General features: G+C 35.5%; 1 protein-coding gene across 1 annotated transcript in view; it reads left to right on the forward strand.

Moving 5' to 3' along the window:
- CFAP47 (cilia and flagella associated protein 47) overlaps nt 1-27525 on the forward strand; it is a 421952-nt gene that overhangs the window by 47925 nt on the left and 346502 nt on the right. The window contains exons 18-21 of the mRNA XM_072956043.1: nt 450-581; nt 6023-6100; nt 9090-9234; nt 20439-20533. Of these exons, the coding sequence (XP_072812144.1) occupies nt 450-581; nt 6023-6100; nt 9090-9234; nt 20439-20533 (450 nt within the window). The remainder of the gene's footprint in view (nt 1-449; nt 582-6022; nt 6101-9089; nt 9235-20438; nt 20534-27525) is intronic.

Consider the following 27525-nt stretch of genomic DNA (forward strand, 5'->3'; position numbering starts at 1 on the left):
AGACACTAGGCTATAAAGAAAGTAATGAAGAAGAGGAGGTTACTTTATTATTTTGCCTCCGTACTAACTTTGCTTTCAGTTTTTTAAGATCAGGGAAGAGGCAAACTATCAAAATAGTATATAGAATTTTGGCATCTCTCTAATGGATATATCTCATCCTTTCCTTATAAGTTTTGCAAAGTCTTGAAAACACTTCATATGTTAAATTTCATCATCCTATTTCAGTGGAAGATGCCGCTACTAAAAATTCTGTTTCTTGGATTTGGGGCACAAATTCTTGTTGAAATTCAAACCATTTGTCTGGTGGTTAAAAATCTATTGCAAACTCATCTCATGCCCAGTGCCTACAGGTCTGCTCTCTAGGTAGTGGTTTGGAGGCTGTCCTGTGAAAACTTTGATGCAGTAACTTTAAAGGATAATGTAGCATTTCTGCAAATTTTTGATTACAGATTTGTGACCAGAGTCTTTTGTCTACAATTAATATTATTCCATCACAAGGAATAATCCCATTGGGAGGGCTAACTGTTCTCAATATCTCCTGTACATCTACCGTGGCAGAAAAATTTGATACAAGAGCAAAGGTATGTTGATACATATGTGTGTTCTCACCTTATATGTGTCTATGTGGATTTGTTTGGTTAAGATATTTATATATAGTGGATATAATGCTATAAAATGTTATATACATGTTTATTCTTAGCTTATTTTAGTAATTTCTTCTAATGGGAATGGGTTTTAATGCCATGATACTAAAGAGTAATTTTTAAAATTTGTTATTTTTCTATTCTAAATTTCTAATTGAGTTAGCTCTAAAGAGGTGCAGTTTTTAGAGATCTAAAAAATAAGGAACCTTACCTATACCATCTATTGTAAAAATTCTTAGCACAGCTTGGCAAGAGGATTTGTGGAACATATTTCTAGTGTAAGGTTGGTAATGGAAAGTTCTAGTAAGTTAAAATGGATATCTTTACATTAATATGAGGCATTTTTCACATGAACTTGGAATGATATTTAGCATCTCTAACTTGTGACAAGTTCTCACGAGTTACAGAGCAAAGAATGTTTTTTTCCTTAGCATTAATTAGATACGTTAGGAAAAAATAATCGTTTTGGAATGATAATTTTAAATAGCTTTAATAACTGTATGAATTGCAGGCAAATTTATATATTAGGTTAACATCTATATTTTGTGGCACACATAAGATATTTTACTATTTTATGTTCTGGGAATTATGTAAATGGAAAGATACTACCTTGATTTTAGGGGCTTCTCTAGGTGTTCATTAAACACAATAAAACCTGTAAGGCCAGTCTATAATAAATTCTATTTATTATAAACTCATGGAATGGAATACCTTTTTTTCATATATATATATATATTATTGAAGTATATTCACTTTACGATGTGTCAATTTCTGATGTACTGCATAATGCTTCATTCATACATGAACACACATATATTTGTTTTCATATCCTTTTTCACCATAAGTTACTACAAGATATTGAATACAGTTCCCTGTCCTATACAGTATGAACTTGTTGTTTATATATTTTGTATATATAAGTTAGTATCTGCAAATCTCGAACTCCCAATTTATCCCTTCCCACCCCCTCCCCCCTGGTAACTATAAGTCTGTTTTCTATGTCTGTGAATCTGTTTCTGTTTTGTAAATAAGTTCGTTCGTCTTTTTTGTTTTTTTTTAGATTCCATTCCACATGTAAGTGATACCATATGGTATTTTTCTTTCTCTTTCTGGCTTACTTCACTTAATCTTAAATCTCAGGATCAACTGTATGCATTTGCTCACATTAAAAAATAATATGTACACTGTCATGAGATGAAAATGGTGAATAGCTTTAGATGTATCCCCCATTTTATCCTTCCATTTTCCATAACCATTAATTCTTAAATAATATGTAGCCAAATGTAATAAATACTGATTTGCCTGACCCCGAAATAAACTACCTCATATCTCACTTTTATAAAGAAATATCTATTGAAAGATGTTTATAAATTATATATTGTGGTATGCAGCCTGAGATTTGGGCACAATTTTTTTACATGCTATTTTGGAAAAACTAAAAAAATACGGCCACTAAAATGTAGATTTTACTAAAAGATGACATGCTGTATCTTAGAGGATTATGCTGTTTTTTACAAAGCTTACCTTTTTTAAAATTTTAATTTAAGTATAGTTGATTTACAATGTTGTAGTAGTTTTTGCTGTATAGCAGAGTGATTCAGTTACATGTATATATTCTTTTCCATGTTCTTTCCATTATGGTTTATTACAGGATATTGAATATAATTCCCTGTGCTATATACAGTAAAACCTTGTTTATTTTATGTATAGTACTTGATATCTTCCAATCTCAAACTCCTAATTTATCCATCCCCCACCCCTTTCTCCTTTGTTAACCATAAGTTTGTTTTTTATGTCTGTGAGTCTGTTTTTGTTTTGTAAATAAGTTCATTTGTATCATATTCTAGATTCCACATGTAAGTGATATCATATGATATTTGTCTTTCTCTGTCTGACTTACTTCACTTAGTATGATAATCTCTAGGTCCATCTATGTTGCTGCAAATGGCATTATTGCATTCTTTCTCTCTGGCTGAGTGGTATTCCACTATATAAATATACCACAACTTCTTTATCCAGTCATCTGTTGATGGACATTTAGGCTGTTTCCATGTCTTGGCTATTGTAAATAGTGCTGCTATGAACATTGGGGTGCAAGTGTCTTTTTGAAGTAGGGTTCCTTCTAGATATATGCCCAGGAGGAGGATTACTGTATCGTATAGTAAGTCTATTTTTAGTTTATTGAGGAATCTCCATACTGTTTTCCGTAACAGGTGTACCAGTTCACATTCCTACCAACAGTGTAGGAGGGTTTCCTTTTCTCCACACCCTCTCCAAATTTGTTATTTGTAGACATTTTAATAATGGCCATTCTGACTGGTGTGAGGTGATACCTCACTGTTATTTTGATTTTCATTTCTCTGATAATTAGCAAAGTTGAGAATGTTTTCATGTGCCTTTTGGCCATTTGTGTATTTTTTTGTTTTTTTGAGAAATGTCTGGTTAGAACTTTTGCCCATTTTTTGGTCAGGTTTTGTTTTGTTATTGTTGTTATTGTCCTATATGAGCTGTTTGTACATTTTGGAAATTAAGCCCTTGCTGGTCGCATTATTTGTAAATATTTTTTCCCAGTCCATAAGTTGTCTTCGTTTTGCCTAAGGTTTCCTTTGCTGTGTAAAAGCTTGTTAAGTTTGATTAGGTCATTTGTTTCTTTTTGCTTTTGTTTCTGTTGCCTTCGGAGACTAACCTAAGAAAAATTTGCTACGGTTTATGTCAGAGAATGTTTTGCCTATGTTCTTTTCTAGAGTTTTATGATATCATGTCTTATATTTAAGTCTTTAAAAGCTTACCTTTTTAACAGTATAATATAATGAGATTCATCTCATTAATCCATTCAACACACACTTACTGGTCACCCGTTACGTGTTAGTCTCTTGTGTAGGTGCTAGGGATGGAAAATTGAACAAGATAACTAGGGTCCTTGATCTCTCGGAGCTTACAGTCTGGTGGAGGATACAAACAAGTTAAAAGAAAAGTAAAATATTGTGTAATAAGTACTCTGATAGAGAAAGGCAACAGGCTAAGGGCATACCCAGGAGAGGTTTACAACCCATGCTGAAAGGATCAGGGGCAGTTTCCTAGGGGAAGATACATCTAAAGACACCTGAAGTTAAGAAGCCAAAGGAAAGGAATAGTAGTGGGGCGGAGGAGGAAGGAGGAAAGAGTATTGAAGGAAGCAGACATTGAATGTGTTCATGCATGGAGGAAGAAAGATACAAACAACTTAGTGTAGCATGATTACATTATAGATCAAATTGATGATAGCGGGAAAAAAATCTATTTAGAGACCTGTGTAAGTTTTAGGTCATACAGGTCCTTATCAACAATGTTAGGAAGTCTAAATTTCATCTTAAGAGCTAGGAGTTTTAAGCATGGAGATTTCACAATCAAATTTACTTTTTCAGACATCACTTTGGACATGGAGCAGTGTTAAACTGGGGCTAGTGCAGTTACTAGTTGGTGAAGATGTCCAGACAAGAGTTGATGGTGTTCTCTTTTAGGAAGTAGAATTCTAGACAAATTCTAGTCAAATTTAAGAGACGAATACTTAAAGCTTGATAATTGAAAAGAGGTCACATACAAATAAAAGAGGTAAGTCAAGAGTGAGACAGGTAATGGCAACATTCATTTAGAAGGAGATTAGAGGATGAGTAGCAGATTTTGGAGGGCAATCATGAGTTTGAGGCAATTTTTGGATCTCCATATAGAGATGTCTAGTAAAAAGTCTATCACATATACATATATATGTGTGTGTGCATATGTGTGTGTATATACGTGTGTGTGTGTGTGTATATATATATATATATATATATATATATATATATATATATATGTCTGAAGGCTAAGGATTAATCCTAGAGATGGTAGAGATTATTTCTGTTACCCTGTAATGACCAAGATGAGTGTAAGTGGATCAAATATATTGGTGAGAATAATAAACTTTGAAAGAAGTTGAATAATAAGGGAGAAAATGAAGACATGTGAGTTGGAGATGATCTGGAAAACATCACAGACTTTGAAGTCCCTATAATGTGTGACCTCCCAGAAAATGAGTAAGAAAGCAGAGATGAGGGAGGGTTGTGAGACAGATGGATGGATGAATGTATGATTTCAGAGGCTGTGCATTTGTGAAGGGTGATTCTGTCCAGGGTATTACTTAAGTCTCCAGAGATAAAAGGCCAAGGGAGCAATGAGCAAGGGTAGTGAGTTACGACAGCCAGGAATCTTCAGTGACTGATGAACATTGAGAGGTGAATAAAAGGTAGCCATGAGGGACTGAAGCACATATCAGTTTGTAATTCTTCTGAATCGTTAAATTATGCGTCTTATTTTAGTCAAGTATTTTGTTTATGTACTATATATTCTGTATAAAATATAGAAATCTTACAGTATTATGAATTTAGCAGTTTGGATACTAAGCCTGTCTAGATGGCCCATCGCTTTCCCCAATAATTCTGAAAATATGGTATCATGTGGTGTCTTTGCCTTTAAACAATGTTGCTGATTCTGTCCAGAGAGTGAAAGACACTCATATTTATTTCTTAGATATACTGTACATTTAGATTTGAATTTAGAGGTTGACTCCTTCCTATTTTTATACAGGCAGGGCTTTCAGGGAATATTATTTTTGTGCTTCTGAGATTTTGACTAAACAATCATATGTTCAGATAATCTACAGTTCTTATTGCAGGAATTATACAACTAAATTCCTCTTTCACTGTCTTAATTTTCTTGGAAGAGGTTCAGTGTTCAGACAGTTGTTGGTTCAAGTGTAGCTACTTCTGCTTTCAAGTTTTGTGACCTCAAGAAAGAGATGAAATACTTGGCCTCTCTAAGTCTCAATTTTCCTCCTTTGAAAATTAGGGTATTAATAGAATACTGAGAATTAAATAAGAAATAATGTATTTAGCACTATACTTGGCCCATATACTCTGCAATTTTTAGCTGCTCTCATTAGAATTATGCTTGTTGTGGATATTAGCATCTTTCTGTGGGAAGAAGTATGTTTGCTCTCAGTTTCTTGTTTGGTTTAATTTTGAGTAATCCATTGGAATTAGGCAAATAGAAAAAGATCGCTCATAGTTTGAGGCAATAATACTGAGTCAAATGGGTCGAACTCCTCACTCAGATTTACAAGCTGTTGGCTAGTCCCATTTGTGGTGGAGGTTTTTAGGAGTTGAACATTCGCTCCTCTTAGGAATATCAATTCTGTACCACAACAAATGGTATGACAGCTACTCAAATAAACGTTGTGATATTTATAATATGTTATAATTACTTAAATTATAAAATAATGCATAAATGCCAGGTAGTACTTCAGCAGTATATGATTATATTTTGGTGTGGTTTCCACAGAGTTTTGTATTTCTCCTAAATAGGTTGCTATTCGCCATGGAAATGACATAGACCTTAGGATTGCGGGGTCTGTTGAGATTGCTGATGTCGAAATCAGTCCGGTGAGTATGTTACCTGTTTGTATAATCAATTTGTGAGTGTGGTGGTTTTTATTTCTGTGTCTCTATTCAGCCCATTTATGTTTAAAAAATTTTATTATGTGGTAGGTTGACACATAAGAATTAATATATATATATAATGTAAATGTAAGTGATGAAGCAGAATATTAAATGAAGGTTTAAGAATTCACCACTGAAGTGAAGTATTGTAACAGTACCAGTACTGTTAAATCATGTCTAGGCTTCATCATGGTTCCACCCCTCTTAAGAGAAAACCACTTTCCTGAATTTTGTGATTATTTCCCCTTTACTTTTCCTGATTGGGTTACTGCATTTCTGAATTCCTTAACCATTCATCATTTAGTGTAGTAGATTTATTTTTGAGCTTATAACAAAGATAAATTGTATTTGATGAATTAGTTTTAATTGAATATTCAGTTTTTAAACTTCATCTTGGTTATGTGTAGCTCTGTTTTATTCATTGTCACTGCCGCTTAATAGTCCACTACGTAGACATACTGTGGTTTGTAGACTCTTTCCATTGTCCATCCAATTAAGTGTGTGTGGTTTTCTTTGGTGTTACAAACACTATAGCTATGAACATTCATATACATATCTTCTGAGGTACTTATGTAAGAGTTTCTTTAGGAGTGCAGTTGCTGAGATAAAGAATATGTACATACTTGACTTCACAGGGTAATTTCCATATTTTCTTCTCAAGTTTCCATTGAGCCACATTCCATTGCTCTGTAAGTTGTATTGTAAGACTTAATGTATGCCAGTCTATTGAGTATAAAATGATACCTCACTATGGTCTCGATTTGCATTTTCTGAACTATAACCAAATTTATTTTTTGAATTATTGTTCTGTACCCTGAAAAAATTTTGTTCCACAATTGGTAGAGTCCACACGCACAAGCTTTTTATTTGTTTGTTTCTGGCTAGGCTTTCAGAGTTATATCTGGTCTTATCTACTCCTAAAAACTTTCCCTGATTTTTCAAAACAGGCCCATATTGCCCTCCCTTGTGACATTTATAAGATGTTACAAATATCTTAAACTCTGGGAACATCTCCATTATAGCCATTGTCATATTATTTTCAAGTTATCTACACTTTTGTTTTTCTCTCCCAGTAGTACCCCAGCATCTAGTACCATTCTGGTCCTGAACTAAATTGAATAGAAATTGATGAGGCTGCTGGTTGCCTCAGGTAGGGCCTCACTATTAGTCTATACTTCAGTGACAACACCACACTTCTAGGCTTTAAGTTACAATTTTCTAACCTTTCTTTTATTCAGTGTTGAAAGGATGGTAAGTCTAGATAGACTGACAGATACTAAACTAGGTTGTCTAAAACAATGTTGATTCCTGGAGATTAAACCCTGTGGTATCCAGAATGCCTTTTTTTCCATTGCTATGGTGTCGCTCCTTGAACAATGTTAGACAAATATTGGGACTTTTACTACTGTATTTCCTAGCCCTAAAGGCACTTGTGGCAGGCTTTGCTTGTTGTAGTACAACTGAATAATTTATAGGGCTTTACATTTATATATATTTATCAATATTCCCTAATTATGTTGGATTTTAAACATAACTGCCTAGTTGCCTTTAAAAAAAAGTTCTAGTATTACCAGATATTGTTAGAGATATATCTAGTAACTATATGGCATAGGCTATTTGTCTTAATAACAATTAGGATATTTTATCCAAATGAGCCCATGGAAAAGGCCAGAATGGGATAAAAGGAGTGATATTTTGCATGTAGAAAGCATCAAACTCTTACTGCCTGTTTTGGATTTTACAAATTTCACCTGTAGAACTGGGGTGATATTTTAAGTGAAACAAAGAGTAGATAGTTGATATTAATGCAGTATTTTTCTGAACATTAAGGTACTGTTGCTTCTTTTCCTTTTAATGTTATATATAATTCTTTTACTAAGGAACGTAGGGTATATATAGTAACTCTACCAGAAGAGGAATCCTAGAGCTTTGTGGTGTAGGCCCACAGGATCCACTCAATAAACAATTTTTACATATTTAAACTTGACATCAGATAGGTGCCAGGGTTGCAAAAATGAATGACACTTAAGGTCCACTAGGCCAGACAGATATGTAAGCAGATAAATGGACTTTGTGATGTCACATTGTACGTAAATATGAAAAACAGAAGTAGTCCTGAGCATAGTGTAATTAATTGCGGTTTGCCCAACTGGCTTTTGGAGGATGCGTAATATTTTATCAGGCAATTACAAGTTAGAAAACAGCCTAACTCACAGGAGAGTCACCTTGATAAAGATACAGAAGGGAGAAGGGTCAGGTGTTGGTAGGAAATTAGTCATACAGCTTGCTGAAGTATGAAGGTGTAGAATGAGAATGGAGCTAGGTGAAGCTGGAATGTGAGGCATGGGAAGGTAATGGTAAAATTTCTTAGCCCTGCTAACTAACTTGACGTTGTGCAGATGAAAAAGAATCATCAAATGTTAACACAGGAAGCAATGTGGACAGATTTTCGCTTAATTTAATTCTGACTTAATTGTGGAGAGGAGAATTGGAGAAAGTCAAAATCTGGAAATGAAAAGTGATGAGTTAGTACTTTCATATAATCAGAGTAAAGAGGTGAAGGAGGAGGTAAAATTAATGGGATTTGGTAACTGATTACTTATAGGGGGTAGAGGGAGGAAGGAAAATGTAACTAGTTTTATAGAGTACTGTAGTTAATAATGTCCTTGATAAACGTAATAGTATTATTTTTTATTGAGGTATAATTGACATACAACATTTTGTTAATTTCAGACGTACAATACAGTGATTTGCTATTTGTATGTATTTTGAAATGTTCACCACAGTAAGTTTAGTTCACATCTATCAGCATAGTTAGAAAATTTTTTTTTCTCGTGAGTTCTACCCTCCTATAGTATAATTTTGAGTTTACGTTATTTTCATAGACTGTTACTCTACCTAATTATTATTTCTTTTTTTTTTAATATTTTAGGATGTATTTAACTTCAGTGGCACATATGTTGGCGCTGCCCAGATTATTCCATTTTTAGTAAAAAACAAAGGTATAACACGTGCCAGAGTAGAGTTTAATCTAGAAGATTTTGAAGGTTTTTCAGTGCATTTTAAAGACAAATCAGGTATATATTTTATACCATAATATTACTGTAAAAGCAAGACAATTTTAAGTTGTTCTAAGGTGTAATGTTAAACAAATACATTAAGTCAAGAGCAGTTACTCTTAAACATTTTTAATGACTCAGTGCATGTCTTTCTTATATTCTATAACCCATCATGGTTTTATTTCTAGAATTATATCAATATTGATATCAGAATACTTCAGTAATATATGACATATAACTGTGCATATTAGTTGATTTAATATAGTCAGTTAAGTATGTTATATATAAGTATATACTATAAATGAAAGTAAAATTAATTGCTAGTTTTAATTGTTCAAGAATTGCAGGTAAATGTCTTTGGAGAGCTCTCTCTATATGTTTACTCATGTATTAGGTATCCTTATGTCAAATTAAGCTTGAAAAGGATATACTTTTATGAGTACATTTCATATGTTTACTCTGGGTTTTGACAGACTTAGGTCTGTGGGCCAAATCTGGCCTGATACCTGTTTTTATTGGAGTACGGATAAACTCATTTGTTTGAATATTGTTTATGTCTGCTTCCATACTGTAATGGCAGAGTTGGATAGTTGTGGTAGAAACCATAGGACTTGCAAAGTCTGAAATATTTACTGTCTGGGCCCTTACATAAAAAGTTTGCCGATCATTGGTTTATTAATTTCTTCTTCAGTACATATTTGTTGAATACCAGTTACAGGCCAGATACTAGACTTTGGGTCTGTAAAGATAATAAAACATCTTATATCTTCTCCAAAAGTGAACAGTAAGTTTATCAATCAAGGTCTTGGTAGTGAACAAATGACTTGTTCAGAGCATTTAACTGAGGATAATTTAATGAAGGAATTATCTATGGACCTAGGAGCCAGATTAAAAGAAACTGACAAGGGCTAGAAGCTGCCACTACCTCTAGGTCTGAAGAGCAAGAGAAGGCCAGATATTATTGGATCCCATGAATGATGATACTGTGAAAGAGGCCATCTAATAAAAGGTATAATTGTAAAAAAAAAAAAAAAATGTAGTCGTTGACAGAATTATACCCAAGGCAGGGAAGACATGGGGGCATAAATGCATCCTGCCCTCCAATATCTTGCTGGCATCTCCCTGCAGTTGAACCACATCAGAGGTAGAAAAGCAAAGGGCTTACCTGAATCAGCCCGTAGAGGTCAGGACAGAGCAGAGGAGAGAAATATGGCTATTGGATGTAAGTAACAAATGGAGACCACCTATGATAGTAGAAGAGAGAGACAAAGAATTGGGTTATCACCATATAGCATGGTGTATACTGTAAGATAAATTAGTACATGGTGCTAAGGGAGCATATATTAGGGAAAAAAGAATCAGTGATAAAGAAAGATTTCTTGGAGAAGTTGATGCCTAATCTAGATTTTAAAGAATGTAGAGATACAGAGAAGGTGATATGTGAAAGAATTCAAGTAAAGGCCTAGGACTGAGTCAGTATAGTAAGTAGTCTGGAATATCTAGAGCCATAGAGAACAGGACTGGAGGGGTAAATGAGACTTGGGTTACTAAGGATCTTTTCTGGACATTTATCCAAGAGGTTAAGCAACATCATTAAAGGATTGATATCCAGGCAATGGTGTGAGTAGGGTTCCCCTTTACTAATTCTCCTTTTGGAGTACAGTTGAGAATGGGCCGCAGGAAAACGTGGGGGTGGGAGGGGCAAAACCAGAGACAGGGAGGTCAGTGAGCTGTAGTGGCCATTCAGGTGAGAAGTGATGAGAGTCTGAGCTCAGGCACTGATGCCAAGAATGGGAAGGAGGAGAGGATAAAGGTGCCAATAAATTAAAAATGCTCTGACTTAGGGACCGAGTGGACATGAGTATTAGGGAAGAGGAAGAAGTCTTGAATCGTTTCCAGCTTTTGACTCTAAGAGGTAGGTGATTGGAGGGACAATTCATGATTGCTGGAATGCGTGAGGGGGATCAGGTCTAGGTGAGCGTGCTGTTTGAGGAGACTGAAACAGCCCATGAATGATAACCATAGGCAGTTGGAAATACATAAGACCATGATACTCATTTTTTAAAAATTTCGGACATTGAAATTTTAGTTGTTTTAACACTTGACTCTCACTGATTGCCTCATGTGCTTTCATGCACCTTGCTAATGGCTCACGGACTCTTCATGATTATTTTTTAGTTACTCTGCGGAGAGCATTTCTTCCCACAATTCTGCCTTATTCTAGCTCCAGCTTCCCTTCTCAGCCACTGTGTCATCTTTTCAAATGCTGTCCCTACCTCCAAGCCTTTTTCCTCATACCTCTTCCAGAAAGTGGTCTCGTTCAAGCAGAGATCTTAGCACATCTGTCCTCTGAAAAGCTTTGCTGGTTTCCTATCACCAGTAGCAGTGGTTCTTAGCAGCAGTCTGCTAACACAGTCTAGGAGGTACAGGTGTTGACCTTAATAATCATTAACAATTTGCAATAAAATTTATATTTAAAATATCCTGAAAACATATTCTATTGTTATGACTGTCTTAACACGTAAATGTCCTTCTGTGACAAATCAGATTTGGTTTTTCACGTGATGGTTTTAGGACAGAAGGAAGGGGAAATACTGAGATCCATTCAACTATGACTCTGCCTTGTCTTTCCAGTCCCCTCTCTCATTATGGGCTCCATCGGCTGTCTCTGCTACAGCCTAATTGTGTTACACGTGTCCTCCCAGTGGCACTGGGATTCCCTCCTCCTAGGGTAGTTTTTCCTCTTCTGTCCCTGCTGCCTGAGATCTACCCTCTTTTATAAATTGGCTTCAACCTCATGCACCCTGTGAGTCTTCAGCCCCATTCCCACCCCCCCACCTTCAGTCTTGTTGGTCAAAATTATGTTTTTACCTTTGCTCCCTTAGAATATTAGGTTTTATTTTAGCACTAACCAAATTCTGCCTTGTTTCAAAAGGAGGTACGTATCTGTTTGTCTCCCTGACTACATTGTAAACTTCATAAAGTCAAGGACTACATTTCCAATTTGTGTTTTCTGCTAGAGTCCTCAGATATAGTTCTGGGCACATTATAGGCACTCAAGAAGTACTTATTGATGCTATCTTGGGTTATTGTATTTCATGAACTATATGTTTATATGTATTTCAAATATATTTACAAGTATCTATTTTTATTATATTTTCTATATTTGAGATCTATATCCATTTCCCACACTACAGTATTTGTATTAATAAACACATAATGGTTCATTTGTTTAATGGTTTTTATATCATGCAACAAAGTGAAATTCAGTAGGATGAAAAGGGTGAGATCAGTTATTTGAGTTTATTTTTACACAGGGGTGGTTGAAATGATCATTCTTTAGATTAGTCTGAAAACTTGAGGGATAAAAAAGGATTTTTGAAATTGTTTAGATGAGGACAGAGGTTATACTGTAGCTAGCATTTGATCTTTTAGGAACTTCTTTTAGAAGTTTATTTAAGAGGTTATAATTTTTTACTCTGAAGTTTGTACTGTCTGACAATTATTCCTGTATCTCTACCCAATGCCTTGTATCTGGAGTGATTCCATTTTGTTGAAAAGTTTCTTCATATAAAATTGTGTTTATTTTCTTTGTGAATTCCTTAAGGCATCAGAGGAGGTCTGGATCTTCCCTGCTCCATCTTCACTGGAGAGGGAAACTCAACTTTCTTGGACCTAAGATTCCATCAGTTATTTGACTTTGACCTTTATACCTTTCCGTATTCATATGAATATACCTGTGATATCCTTGAACTTTGGAGATTTTAAAAAATGGGTTACTGTCCCTGTTCTGCTAATTGAATTTATGTTTGTTCCATTTTTTTTTACATTTTTTATTGATTCATAATCATTTTACAGTGTTGTGTCAAATTCCAGTGTTCAGCACAATTTTTCAGTCATTCATGGACATATACATACTCATTGTCACATTTTTTTCTCTGTGATTTATCATAACATTTTGTGTATATTTCCCTGTGCTATACAGTGTAATCTTGTTTATCTATTCTACAATTTTGAAATCCCAGTCTATCCCTTCCCACCCTCTACCCCCCCCCCCGGTAACCACAAGTCTGTATTCTCTGTCCATGAGTCTATTTCTGTCCTGTATTTATGCTTTGTTTTTGTTTGTTTGTTTGTTTTTGTTTTTTAGATTCCACATATGAGCGATCTCATATGGTATTTTTCTTTCTCTTTCTGGCTTACTTCACTTAGAATGACATTCTCCAGGAGCATCCATGTTGCTGCAAATGGCATTATGTTGTCGGTTTTTATGGCTGAGTAGTATTCCATTGTATAACTATACCACCTCTTCTTTATCCAGTCACCTGTTGATGGACATTTAGGCTGTTTCCATGTTTTGGCTATTGTAAATAGTGCTGCTATGAACATTGGGGTGCAGGTGTCATCCTGAAGTAGATTTCCTTCTGGGTACAAGCCCAGGAGTGGGATTCCTGGGTCAATGGTAAGTCTATTCCTAGTCTTTTGAGGAATCTCCATACTGTTTTCCATAGTGGCTGCACCAAACTGCATTCCCACCAGCAGTGTAGGAGGGTTCCCCTTTCTCCACAGCCTCTCCAGCATTTGTCATTTTTGGATTTTTGAATGACAGCCATTCTGACTGGTGTGAGGTGATACCTCATTGTAGTTTTGATTTGCATTTCTCTGATAATTAGTGATATTGAGCATTTTTTCATGTGCTTTTTGATCATTTGTATGTCTTCCTTGGAGAATTGCTTGTTTAGGTCTTCTGCCCATTTTTGGATTGGGTTGTTTATTTTTTTCTTATTGAGTCGTATGAGCTGCTTATATATTTTGGAGATCAAGCCTTTGTCAGTTTCACTTGCAAAAATTTTCTCCCATTCCGTAGGTTTTCTTCTTGTTTTATTTCTGGTTTCCTTTGCTGTGCAGAAGCTTGTAAGTTTCATTAGGTCCCATTTGTTTATTCTTGCTTTTATTTCTTCTAGGAGAAAATTTTTGAAATGTATGTCAGATAATGTTTTGCCTATGTTTTCCTCTAGGAGGTTTATTGTATCTTGTCTTATGTTTAAGTCTTTAATCCATTTTGAGTTGATTTTTGTATATGGTGTAATGGTGTGTTCTAGCTTCATTGTTTTACATGCTGCTGTCCAGTTTTCCCAACACCATTTGCTGAAGAGACTGTCTTTATTCCATTGTATCTTCTTGCCTCCTTTGTCGAAGATGAGTTGACCAAAAGTTTGTGGGTTCATTTCTGGGCTCTCTATTCTGTTCCATTGGTCTATATGTCTGTTTTGGTACCAATACCATGCTGTCTTGATGACTGTAGCTCTATAGTATTGTCTGAAGTCTGGGAGAGTTATTCCTCCAGCCTCTTTCTTTCTCTTCAGTAATGCTTTAGCAATTCTAGGTCTTTGATGGTTCCATATAAATTTTATTATGATTTGTTCTAGTTCTGTGAAATATGTCCTGGGTAATTGGATAGGGATTGCATTAAAACTGTAGATTGCCTTGGGCAGTGTGACCATTTTAACAATATTGATTCTTCCAATCCAAGAGCATGGAATATCTTTCCATTTTTTAAAGTCTTCTTTAATTTCCTTCATCAATGGTTTATAGTTTTCTGTGTATAATTCTTTCACCTCCTTGGTTAGATTTATTCCCAGATATTTTATTACTTTGGGTGCTATTTTAAAGGGGATTGTTTCTTTACTTTCTTTTTCTGTTGATTTATCGTTAGTGTAAAGAAAGGCAACTGATTTTTGAACATTAATTTTGTAACCTGCTACCTTGCTGAATTCTTCGATCAGCTCTAGTAGCTTTTTTGTGGACCTTTTAGGGTTTTCTATATATAGTAACATGTCGTCAGCATATAATGACACTTTTACCTCTTCTTTTCCAATTTGGATCCCTTTTATTTCTTTCTCTTGCCTGATTGCTGTGGCTAGGACTTCCAGGACTATGTTGAATAGGAGTGGTGATAGTGGGCATCCTTCTCTTGTCCCAGATTTTAGTGGGAAGCTTTTGAGTTTTTCACCGTTGAGAACTATGCTGGCTATAGGCTTGTCATATATAGCTTTTATTATGTTGAGATATGTTCCCTCTATACCCACTTTGGCGAGAGTTTTTATCATAAATGGGTGTTGAATTTTATCAAATGCTTTTTCTGCATCGATTGAGATGATCATGTGGTTTTTGTCCTTTCTCTTGTTGATGTGATGTATTACATTGATTGATTTGCGTATGTTGAACCAGCCTTGTGTCCCTGGGATGAACCCCACTTGATCATGATGTATAATCTTTTTTATGTGTTGTTGGATTCTATTTGCTAAAATTTTGGTGAGGATTTTGGCGTCTATGTTCATCAGTGATATTGGCCTATAATTCTCTTTTTTTGTAGTGTCTTTGCCTGGTTTTGGTATCAGGGTGATGGTGGCTTCATAGAATGAGTTTGGGAGTATTCCCTCCGTTTCAATGGTCTGGAAGAGTTTGAGAAGGACTGGTATGAGTTCTTCTTTGTATGTTTGGTAGAATTCCCCGGTGAAGCCGTCCGGTCCTGGACTTTTATTTGTAGGGAGGTTTTTAATTGCTATTTCTATTTCCTTTCTAGTGATCGGATTGTTCAAGTGTTCAGTTTCTTCTTGATTTCAGTTTTGGTGGACAGTATGTTTCCAGAAACTTGTCCATCTCCTCTAGGTTATCCAGTTTGGTTCCATATAGTTTTTCATAATATTCTCGTATGATATTCTGTATTTCTATTTTGTTTGTTGTAATTTCTCCATTTTCCTTTCTTATTTTGCTAATTTGTGCTCTCTCTTTTTTCTTCTTTGTGAGTTTGGCCAGAGGTTTGTCGATTTTATTTACTTTTTCAAAAAACCAGCTTTTGGTTCGGTTGATTTTTTCTATGGTCTTGTTAATCTCTATTGTATTTAATTCCTCTCTGATCTTTATTATTTCCTTCCTTCTGCTGCTTTTTGGGGCTTTTTGTTCTTCTTTTTCTAATTGATTCAGGTGGTGGGTTAACTTGTTTATTTGAGATTGTTCTTCTTTTTTGAGGAAGGCCTGTATCGCTATAAACTTCCCTCTTAGCACTGCCTTTGCTGTGTCCCATAGGTTTTGAGTGGTTGTGCTTTCATTTTCATTTATCTCAAGGTATTTTTTAATTTCAGCTTTGATTTCCTCATTGATCCATTGTTTTTTCAATAACGTATTGTTTAATCTCCATGCTTTTCTTTTTTTCTCCTTTGTTTCTCTGTTGTTGATTTCCAGTTTCATGGCATTGTGGTCAGTAAAGACGCTTGAGATAATTTCTATCTTCTTAAATTTGTTGAGGTTTCTTTTGTGTCCAAGTACATGATCGATCCTGGAAAATGTTCCATGTGCACTTGAAAAGAATGTATATTCTATTTTTTGGGGGTGTAAAGCTCTGAAAATATCCACCAAATCTAGTTTTTCTATTGTAGTATTTAATTTCTCTGTTGCCTTGTTTATTTTCTGTCTGGCAGATCTGTCTAGTGATGTTAATGCAGTGTTAAAATCTCCAACTATGATTGTATTCCCATCAATATCCCCCTTTATCTCTGTTAGTAATTCTTGTATGTACTTAGGTGCTCCTATATTGGGTGCATATATATTAACGAGTGTAATATCTTCATCTTGTATCACTCCTTTAATCATTATAAAATGTCCTTCTTTATCTTTCTTTATGGCCTTTGTTTTAAAGTCTATTTTGTCTGAAATCAGTACTGCAACACCTGCTTTTTTGGCTTCTCCATTTGCATGGAATATCCTTTTACATCTTTTCACTCTCAATCTATATGTGCCCTTCTCCCTAAAGTGGGTCTCTTGTATGCAGCATATTGAAGGTTCTTGCTTTATTATCCACTCTGCCACTCTATGTCTTTTGACTGGAGCATTTAGTCCGTTAACATTTACAGTAATTAATGATAGATGTGTGTTTATTGCCATTTTGAACTTATCTTTGCAGTTGAATTGGTATATCTTCTTTGTTCCTTTCTTCTTCCTTTTGTGGTTTGGTAATTTTCCTTTGTATTATCATGGATTTTATTTAATTTTTGTGACTCCCTTGTAAATTTTTGACTTGTGGTTACCCTTTTTTGTAAATCTATTAACCTATACCCGTTTTTATTAAACTGATAATAACATGATCTCAAACCCATCCTACTGTTAAAAAAATTTAAAAAAAGAAAGAAAAAAAAATTCTATATTTCCCTGCCTCCCTCTCCCACTCTCAGTGATTTGTATGTCTTCTTTTATAATTTCGTGTTTTCTTTATTTGTAATTCATGAGTTATCACCTTTCCAGTTGTACGTTTCTCATTTCTGTAGCATCCTGCTGCTTTTCTATTTAGAATAGCCCTTTCAGTATTTCTTTTAGCATGGGTTTAGTGTTGCTAAACTCCTGCAGCTTTTTTTTTTTGTCTGTGAAACTCTTTATTTCTCCTTCTATCCTAAAGGATAGCCTTGCTGGATAAAGTATCCTAGGCTGCATCTTTTTTTCATTCAGGGCTTTGAATATATCTTGCCACTCCCTTCTGGCCTGTAGTGTTTGTGTAGAGAAATCAGCTGAGAGCCTTATGGGGTTCCCTTGTAATTCACTCTTTGCTTTTCTCTTGCTGCCTTTAGAATCATTTCTTTATCCTTGACTCTGGCCATCTTGATTATGATATGTCTTGGTGTGGGTCTATTTGGGTTCTTCCTGTTTGGGACCCTCTGAGCTTCGTGTACTTGGATATCTGATTCCTTCTTTAAGTTTGGGAAGTTTTCAGTCATGATTTCTTCAAAAACCTTTTCAGTCCCCTTTGATCCTTCTTCCCCTTCTGGGACCCCTATTATGCGAAGATTGGGACGCTTTATATTATCCCATAGGTCCCTTATGCTATTATCATTATTTTTTATTTGCTTATCTTGTAGTTCTTCTGAATGGGTGCTTTCTGTTGCCCTGTCTTCTAGATCACTAATTCGTTCCTCTGCATTAACTAGTCGGCTTTGCACAGCTGTTAGATCATTCCTCATCTCTGTCAATGAGTTTTCCCATTTTGCTTGGCTCTTCTTTATAGCTTCAATTTCATTTTTGACATATTTTATTTCTCTAAGCACTATCTCTTTTAATTCCTTCAGCAATGTGATCACTCCTTTTTTGAAATCTTGATCTAGTAGGCTATCGATGTCTATTTCATTGAGCTTTCTTTCAGGGGATTCCTCTTGTTCTTTTAATTGGGAAAGGTTTCTCTGCTTCTTCATCTTGCTCATACCTCTCTGGCCCTGTGGTTTATGGAGTATCAGTTGTCTATTTTGGATCTTAAGGATTTTATCTGTCTAATGCCTATTTAGGAATAGAACTTAGAAAAAAAAGAAAAAATAAAAAAGAGAAAAAAATAAGAGAAAGATTTTTAAAAGAAGGGAGAAAGAGGGTTTGAAAACAGTGTATAATGAATAATAGAAGAGCGGGTTGAAGCAGAGTATTAATCGGGTGGAGACGTCCTTTTAAAACCTTTAAAAAAAAAGGGGGTGGGGAGTTGAATATATGTGTTTGAAGCCTGTGTCTAATCAATAACAGGACATCAAAACCCAAGAGAAATAGAAATGAATTAAGAAGTAAAAAGTAAGAGAGTAATTGAAAATAGAACAGGTAAAAACAGATTAAAAAAAACAAAAACAAAAACAAAAAAACAAAAAAAAACCAAAAACAACAACAACAACAAAAAGGGGGTTGTCGGTGTTCTCCTGGAGTGTGTGTGCTTTTAATGTGATATCCTTCTGTCTTCGTCCTGTGTGGAAGCTCAGCTTGTTTTCATAGGCCCTCCGTTGGCGCCCTCTTCTGTGCTGCTCCCAGCACCTGTCGGCAAGCAGATCGCGCCCCCTCCCAGCACTGGGTCAGGTGCAGCTCTCCTCTGCTGCGGGCGGGTGGGTCACTGCCCCTCCGGATGCCGCAGTCAGATGTTGCAGACTGGCCAGGCAGGAGGGCGGGTCGTGCCCCCTCCCAGCACCTCGGTCAGGGGTTGTGTTCCTGCCCGGCAGGCGGGGGGCCGCTCTCCCCCTGCCTGCGCCACCCGGTAGCTCCGCTGCTCTGTGCGGCTGCGCGCTCTGCGCCTGCGCTCCGCCCTGGTCGCGCTCCGCGGGTGGGCTCGGGGAAGACTGAGGGGCAGCCTCGTCCCTGCTCCGAGCCAAGACCCAGCTGCTTGTTTGTCTTTGTGGAGCAAGTTCTCTGAGGGACCAGGGTGGAAGGATCCTATCTGCCCCAGGCTGTAGGCCCGTCTCAGTCTGGCCTTTGAGGCTGCTGAGCCCTTCGGTGCAGATGCAGGTTTCGCCCCTGCCCCCGCCTGGGTGCTAAGCGCCGGAGAATATGGCGGCTCTGCCTGGGCCCTGCCTCTCTTCCCCTGAAAAGTTTCCACGGGTTTTCAGAGATGGGGGTATGCACCCTTCCCCCGAGAGCACATCAACCTTGCTGTTTTATGGAGGGCCCAGGTTGTTCTGCCCTGTACACCCACAGCCACGGCGCCCAGCCCCTTGCAGTCCCCCGGGGCTGCCTCCGTGCAGCCGCCCCCGTCCTCCGCCCGGCTTGTGCAGCCTGCCCCTGCCCGCCACTGCTGGCCCGCGTCTCAGGCTGGGTGTCGGGGGGACGCTCTGTGCCCGTTTAACTTAGTTGTGTCAGACAAGGGCTGCTCTGTACAGATCCGAGCCTCGGAGGCTCCCCCTCCGTCCCGCTGGCCTCTCAGTTGGAGAGGGAAGACCCAGGGAGCAAGCGCCAGTCCTCCTTTGCTGCTCCCTCCCCGCGGGACCTGTCCCGCGCTGCTTTGCCTTTTGTTCTTTCTTTTTTCCTTTTCTCCTACCAGATTTTTGGCGTCTTTATCTTTTGAAGAGGGCGATGATCTGTCGGAGTTCCGCAGGTGCTCTGGTTGGCTGAGTGGGTCTGTAGATGTGGGTCTTGGTGTATTTGTGGGAGAGGGTGACTTACAAGCGTCCTTCTACTCCGCCATCTTGCCTCCCTCCTCTGTTCCATTTTTAGATGTCAGTTTTGCCGATAGAATCTTGGCATTAAGAGTGATTCTTTAACCCAGTAACCTTAGGCAGCCCCACACAGATATTTCAGCAACTGCCTCTTGATTGTTATGAACATTCTGTCTGATAAAGTTTCTCAAGGTTTCATCTCCACATTTAACAAAGGTATCATAGGTATGTATCTGGCTTTTAAAAAATATATATGTTCTATTTCTTGTCTTACAGGGAAATTCACAGACCCTGCATTTCCTGCCATATATTTTTTGGAGTTAGAGAAAGAGACATCTCTGGAGTGTGGCATGGTTTTTTCTCCCAAAGAAGTAAGTTCAGCTTTCTATTACTCATGTTACTGGAGAGTAGTGGAGTTGAGATATTCCTAACTAAGAAGCTATCAAATATCACCCAAGCTCTTTTGTAGGGCATCTTTTTCTAACTTGTGAGCATGCCTGGATATGCCCTTTAATTCAGTTAAATGATTGCTAGAGGTGTCTGGCTTATGCTTGCCGAGTATCTCAAGAGGTGCAGAGGGCAGACACAAGGAACCCATGGTCTTGTGGTCTCAGTTATGGTCTCTAGAAAATTCAAGGTATGACATGTTGTGAAGGAGAGAAAAGTTGAGGCTAACTGAAAAAATTGTTCATATTTGAGCCAACATATGCTTTGTACTTAAATTTGAGTGGAATATGCTTGATGCTCTTGGAATCACTACCTGAAATCACCAAAGACATGCTGTGAAGAAGGGTTGCTATGACAATGTTTTTTTGTAGTGTCCATTGAGGTTAGTGATTTAAAACACCAACAAAACCAACCAACAAACAAAGAAAAGCAAACTCCTTTCCTGGAGTGTGCTCAGGAGGAAGAGGTACCACTGGCAAAGTTTCAGAGGCAGTCTGATACGTTTTTGCTTTAGAGGCAACAGAAGTGCCAAGGGAGAGACCTTCTCACTGCCCGTGATACAGAAAAGCGTTTTGCCGCATCCTCCAAAACCAGAATCACACTGCTACGTGGCATTGAGAGTAGAAAACTCTTAAGTCAAAACACGTTTTATATTCCAGCATAACTGGCATGATGCCTTGCACCTAATAGGTGTAGAATAGAATGAAATAAGTGGAAGGAATTAATAATACAATAAGTACTGAATGCTAATAAAGTACATCGTCAATAATCCATTTTTTATTAAGGTTAGTAGACTACAGAGTTTACTGAGATTGAAATTTTGGTTTAGGAGCAATAATAGCTGTTATTTACCTTTTAGGAGGCAAAAGTGAAGAAAGTTTAAGGACATGTTCAGATTTAAGAAAATGCTGAAGATTAATTTTGCCTTCTTAGGTGCAGTGTATTCATTGGGATGTGTTTTGTGGGTTTTGTGCACATATGATTCACATGGAATGATATTGTCTACAGAGTTCACTCTTTTGTATATTAAAGTTTTTGACAGGTGTAGTGGATGAGGTACCAAAGGCTACTTTCCTGATATTAAAGAAAATGATAGTTTTGTATCTTATACACAACATCAAGTTGTATTAAGTTGCGTTACATAACATTAAGATACATACCATACTATATTTGGTTTCTACAGGTTTGTTGTAAAATAATTAATCATCTACATTCATGAACCATTGACATTTAGATAGATACTGTTTAGAAAGATTATCCAGAGGAGAGAGAGAGCATCTTAGCTTTTTTCTTAAAATCATCTTATGAATAATTCCCTTTGGCCTAATTTAGGCTATGAGATAATATCAGAATATAAGTATTCTCTAGATTTTCCTTTTATCTTTTCAACAAAGGATTTTGAAGTACATGAAATATTGTCAAGGTATGAAAATTATTTGTTGAATAATACAATCTGTGATTTGTCTTTCTCATTCAGACAAAAGCATAATTAACAAGTTATTTGAAGAGATTCAGAGGATGTTTATCTTTTTAATTTTTACAGTATTTTAATGTCTTTCAAAGCCTGCTCAACTCACATATCCTGTTTGTGAGTTTTCTCAGCATCAACTTACATTTTAATCTTGCGTATCAATGATATTCTCCTGATAATTAAAATCTATTGTCGGAATTAAATAGGAAGATTAGAAGAGCATAGAGAAAAAATAATATAAATCCTAATACATAGCAGTGACTTCTTACTATATTTTGAGGTATCTTTGTTTTTACTCTTCCTGCTATCTCTATGCCTTTATTTCTACATCTATAATTGTAATGAAATGATACTTTATGAACTATATTTTTAACCTGCATTTTTACTGCGTATCAATTAAAATGTTATGTATTCCTTTTTGTGTCATTAAGTATTCTAAATGCAATTTAATTTTTTACAGATGGTATATTGCATTATTTTATGACTATATTCTGTCATAGTTACTAAACTAATCCTTGTAACCAATCCCACACTTAAGATTTTTTCCCCTTTTTTTGTTGTCTAAATGATACTGTAAGAAACATCCTTGTAGATAACTGCTTTCACATTATATGTTTTCATTTTACCTTCCTAGAAGTAGAATGATTGGGTCAAACACATATTTTAGACTGTTGATATGTGTTGTCAAATTGCTCTTCAGAAAGGTTACACCGGTTGTATTATCTACCAGTAACAGGGTAAAATGTTACTCACTGTCTTCTTTGTTCAACTATAGCTATGTATGTACATATGTATAATGTTCTGCCAGTCTAATAAGTGAAAGGTCAATTTTAAATTGCATTTAAAATTCTTTGAGTCTTCTTACATAACAAACAACCGTATAGCAGTAATGATGTATTTACCATTTGGCCTGGTTGGTACTATTAAAATTCTTTTAACTCTCTGGTAGGATAACTTGCTTCTGTTCTTTTCTTTTAAAAATATTATTGGCCATTTTTCTGTTGTATTCTTCTCGATGAACTTTGGGAATCATTTTCTAAAATTTATAACCCAAAGTACTTATGGTAATTTTGGTTTATATTGCATTAAATTAATACAAAATTTGGAGAGAAGTGATTTCTGTATGAAGTTCAGCTTCATATTCAGAAATGAGATATGCCTTTTATATTATTTTATGCTACTCAGCAAATTTTTGAAATACTGCAAAGTGATTTTTCTGTGTTGCTTTGTACAGTGTAAATGATTGGGTTTTATGTATTGTTATGGTTTTATATTTTGAAATGATGTTGATGAGGTATAAAACTGTTTAAACATAAATTACTTTATCCTGCTTTCGAAGATTTTTTTCAGGAATACTGTAATAGACTACAAATATTATTGTTTGTCTCTTCCATTTTAATAATGATAATTTTTACCTATTTTTTCTTATATTACGTTGTCTAGAATTTCTCAAATATGGTAAAATTATTTTTCCTGCCTTATCTTATTTCCTATGGAGCAGTATGTTTTAAGCCTATGTTGGGAAATACCTGTCTAACACTAATTTAACACAAATTTTAATCCAAAATAAATGTAGACTTTTTTTACCTAGTCAGCTATTTATATGTCATCAATCATATTGTTATTCAAAGGAAGAAAACAATTTCATATATAGTTCAACATTATATTTGTAGCATTAGTATTTTTTTGGCACACATTATCTGTTCAGTGGATGAATGAACATACAGTGACTAAACCAGCACATTCATTTCTGAGAACTTGTTCTGTTGTTTCTTTTGGATACTTGGAATTGATGAGGAAAGGTTATGTGCATTTTAATTATTGCTACATATATTCACATTGTCACCACAAGGCTTGTATCAATTTATGTTTACATCAATAATCATCATTCAGCAAATGTTTATTGGATACCTACTAGGTATCTTGCATTATTCTTGACCTTGGGATTATAGTAGAAAGCTACATCGCAGTGTGGTAGGCTGTCTTTTCTTCCCAACTTCACACTGGGTATTATTATTTGTCAATATGAAAGACACACCTGAAAAAAATTCAGTGTATCTATTTTTCTTTTGTCACTTGTGCTTTTTGGTGTCATATTTGGGAAGCTATTACCTAACCCAAGTCATGAGATTTCTATGTTTGCTTCTAAGAGTTTTATAGTATTAGCTTTTATATTTAGGTCTGTGATCCATTTTGAATTATTTTTGTGTATGGTGTGATATGAGAGTCAAATTTCATTCTTTTGCCTGTGATGTCCATTTGTTCCAGGACCATTTACTGAAAATACTTGGCCCCATTGAATTGCCTTCACCCTCTTGTCTAAAATCAAAGAAATATAAGATTTTATCTCTGGACATTCAGTTCTGTTCCATTGTTCTGTATGTCTGTCCTTATTCCAGTAACACAAGGTCTCAATTACAGTAGCTTTGTAGTTTTTTTAATTGGAAAATGTGATGCACCAGTTTTGTTCTCCTTCAGAAGTATTTTTGGCTAATTTGTGTCCCATGCATTTCCATATGAATTTTAGGGCCACCTTGTCAATTACTGCAAAAAAATCTAGCTGGGATTTTGATGCGGATTATGAAGAGTCTATAGATCAATTTGGGGAGCAGTGTTATCTTAACAATATTAAATCTTCTAATCCGTGAACATAGCATGTCTTTCCATTTATTTAGGTCTTTAATTTCTTTCAACAATTTTTTTTAACATTTTTTATTGTTTCAACGTTTTGTAGTTTTCAGTGTACAAATTTCCTATTTCATTTGTTTCTAAGTAATTATTTTTATGCTATTTGTAAATGGAATTGTTTTCTTAATTTTATTTTCAAATTATTCATGTCACATATATAGAAAAGCAGTTGATTTTAAACATTGATACAGTATTCTGCAACCATATTGAACTTATTCATTAGTTCTTATGGGTTTTAGTAATTTCTTACAATTTCCTATATGCAAGAACATACCGTCTATAAACAAAATTTTACTTCTCCCTTGCAAATCTGGATGCCTTTCGGTTTTTTTTAACTGCCTAATTTCTGGAATCTCCAGTACAATGTTCAATAGAAGTGGCAAGAGCAGACAGCTTTATCTTGTTCCTGATCTTGGGATGAAAGCATACATTTTTTACCTTTATATATGATGTTAGCAATGTTACTTAAAATTTTTTTGTCAATTCCCTTTATCAGGTTGAAAAGGTTTTCTGCCTTTCCTAGTTTGTTGAGTATTTTGATTATGAAATAATGTTGGATTTTGTCAAAAAAATTTTTTGCATCAAGTTTGGTGATCACATGATTATGCTCTTTATTCTAATAACATAGAATAGCATTATATGGATTGAATTTTATAGCCTAATCAGCCTTACATTCCTGGGATAAATCTCCCTTGATCATGGAGTATAATCCTTTTATGTATTTCTGGATTCAGTTTCTTACTGTTTTCTTGAGGAGTTTTACATCTATATTCATAAAGAATATTGGTCTCTAGTTTTCTTTCCTTTAGCTGTCTGTCTAGTTTTGGTATCAGGATAATATTGGCTGCTTAGAATGAGTTGAGAAGTATTCTCTCTTCAATTTTTGAAAGAATTTGTGAAGGATTGTATTAATTCTTCTTTAAATTTAGTGATATAGTCTACCATTGAAGTCATGTGATCCTCAGCTTTTCTTTGTCATATTTCTTGTAAATTACTAATTCAGTCTCTTTGCTTTTCTAAGTTACCAATTTGATCTATTTTCTTTGTCATATTTTTTCTAAATTCAGTCTATTTGCTGGTCCTCAGCTTTTTGTCATATTTTTCCTAAATTTATTCTATTAGAGCCATTCAAATTTTATATTTATTTTAAAAATTATAATAACAGTCGTTTAATTGATAATTACATAGTACTTAGGGTTTATAAAGTACCGTAATATCTAGTGTCACTTAATTTCCATATAAATCCAATAAGACAAGCATTGAGACCTTAGGTTTTTCTCTTTTTTCCAATTATAGAAGCTGATGCACAGTGAGGTTTAGGGGCTTGTCAAGGCTAGCTGTTGATGAGCTGTACAGCTTAGACCATAAATGTTACGTCCTCAGCCTGCTGACCTGTCATGATACCATGTTAGGCATCCAAACATGATGAAGATAGCATGTATGGCCACAACATTTTCACATCCATTCTTCAAGCTTATTACTTTTCTCTGAGTCATTAGCATTGAGAATCTTGAATTTAATTAAGTTGCCATCATCAAAATGTCAATGAGCATTTTTAATAGTCCCCTTGCAGTTCCATTTTCCATATCCATAGGAAGAAATTTGCAGTCACAATTTGTTTCTTCTGGGACTAAGTTTAGTTAAGGGACAATTACCAGATGCTTAAGCCTTGAATTATTATCTACAAGGGTATCTGTAGAAACTAATAAAATAAAAATCCATAATACATTGCACAGAAGGGAGAGAAATTGATAGAAATTGTCATTACTTTTTAGAATATTCAGAAATACCTGGAATTAAATAAATACATATCTGAACAAGACAACTCAGTCAAATTCATATAATTGGAAGTGGCAAGATTATATTACTTGATACAGAGTTTTTGCCATCCAGATTCTTAAACATGGATAGTATTTCTGTGTCAAGTCAAATCACAGGCAGCCTTCTTCGTTTTCAATCTTTGCATAGATACCTCTTAGTAAAATTTTATAACATCCACAACAAGAGGGGAGTTCCTCTTCTCATTCCTCAGTTCTTTCTTTGTCAGTATTGCCTCTTAGATTTTATATGGATTTCATGAGTTTCCTCAGTCTTATGCCCTGCTTTGGATGGAGCCCATTTAATGTTGGTTTAATTTCCTGTTACTCGTTCTCATAGGACTGATGTTCCTTTAGTATTTATATTTTCCCTCTTGGGAACTTTCTGTTTTGCTAGAATTAGCTTCCCTTGAGAAAACTAAGGCCAGTAGTTCTTCCCTACTCCCCTGCCCCCGCTCCCAACCTTCATCTGTATTTTAATAGTTTTATCTACACTTTTTCCTGGCAAGTTTCCGTGTTTATTTTTTATTGAGATATAATTGACATAAAATATGCATTTGTTTTAGGTGTGGAACATGATTTGATATATGTATGTACTGTGAAATAAATACCACAATGTGTTTAGTTAACAGCCATCATCACATATAATTACATTTTTTTTTTCTTGTGATGAGCTCTTGTAAGATCTACTCTCTTAGCAACTTTCAGGTATAAAATACAGTAGTTAACTAGAGTTACCATGCTGTGTATTACATCCTCAGGACTTATTTATCTTATAACTGGAAGTTGGTACTTTTGACCACCTTCACCCATGGGTGAAGGTGATCAAATTTTCTATTTATTTATTTGTTATCTAAGTTATCTAATTTGCTGACATACAGTTATTCATGGTGTTCTCTTACTATTTTTATTTCAGTAAGCTATGTAAAAATGTTCCCTC

The sequence above is a fragment of the Vicugna pacos genome, chromosome X, assembly GCF_048564905.1.
Source record: "Vicugna pacos chromosome X, VicPac4, whole genome shotgun sequence".
NCBI lineage: Eukaryota > Metazoa > Chordata > Mammalia > Artiodactyla > Camelidae > Vicugna > Vicugna pacos.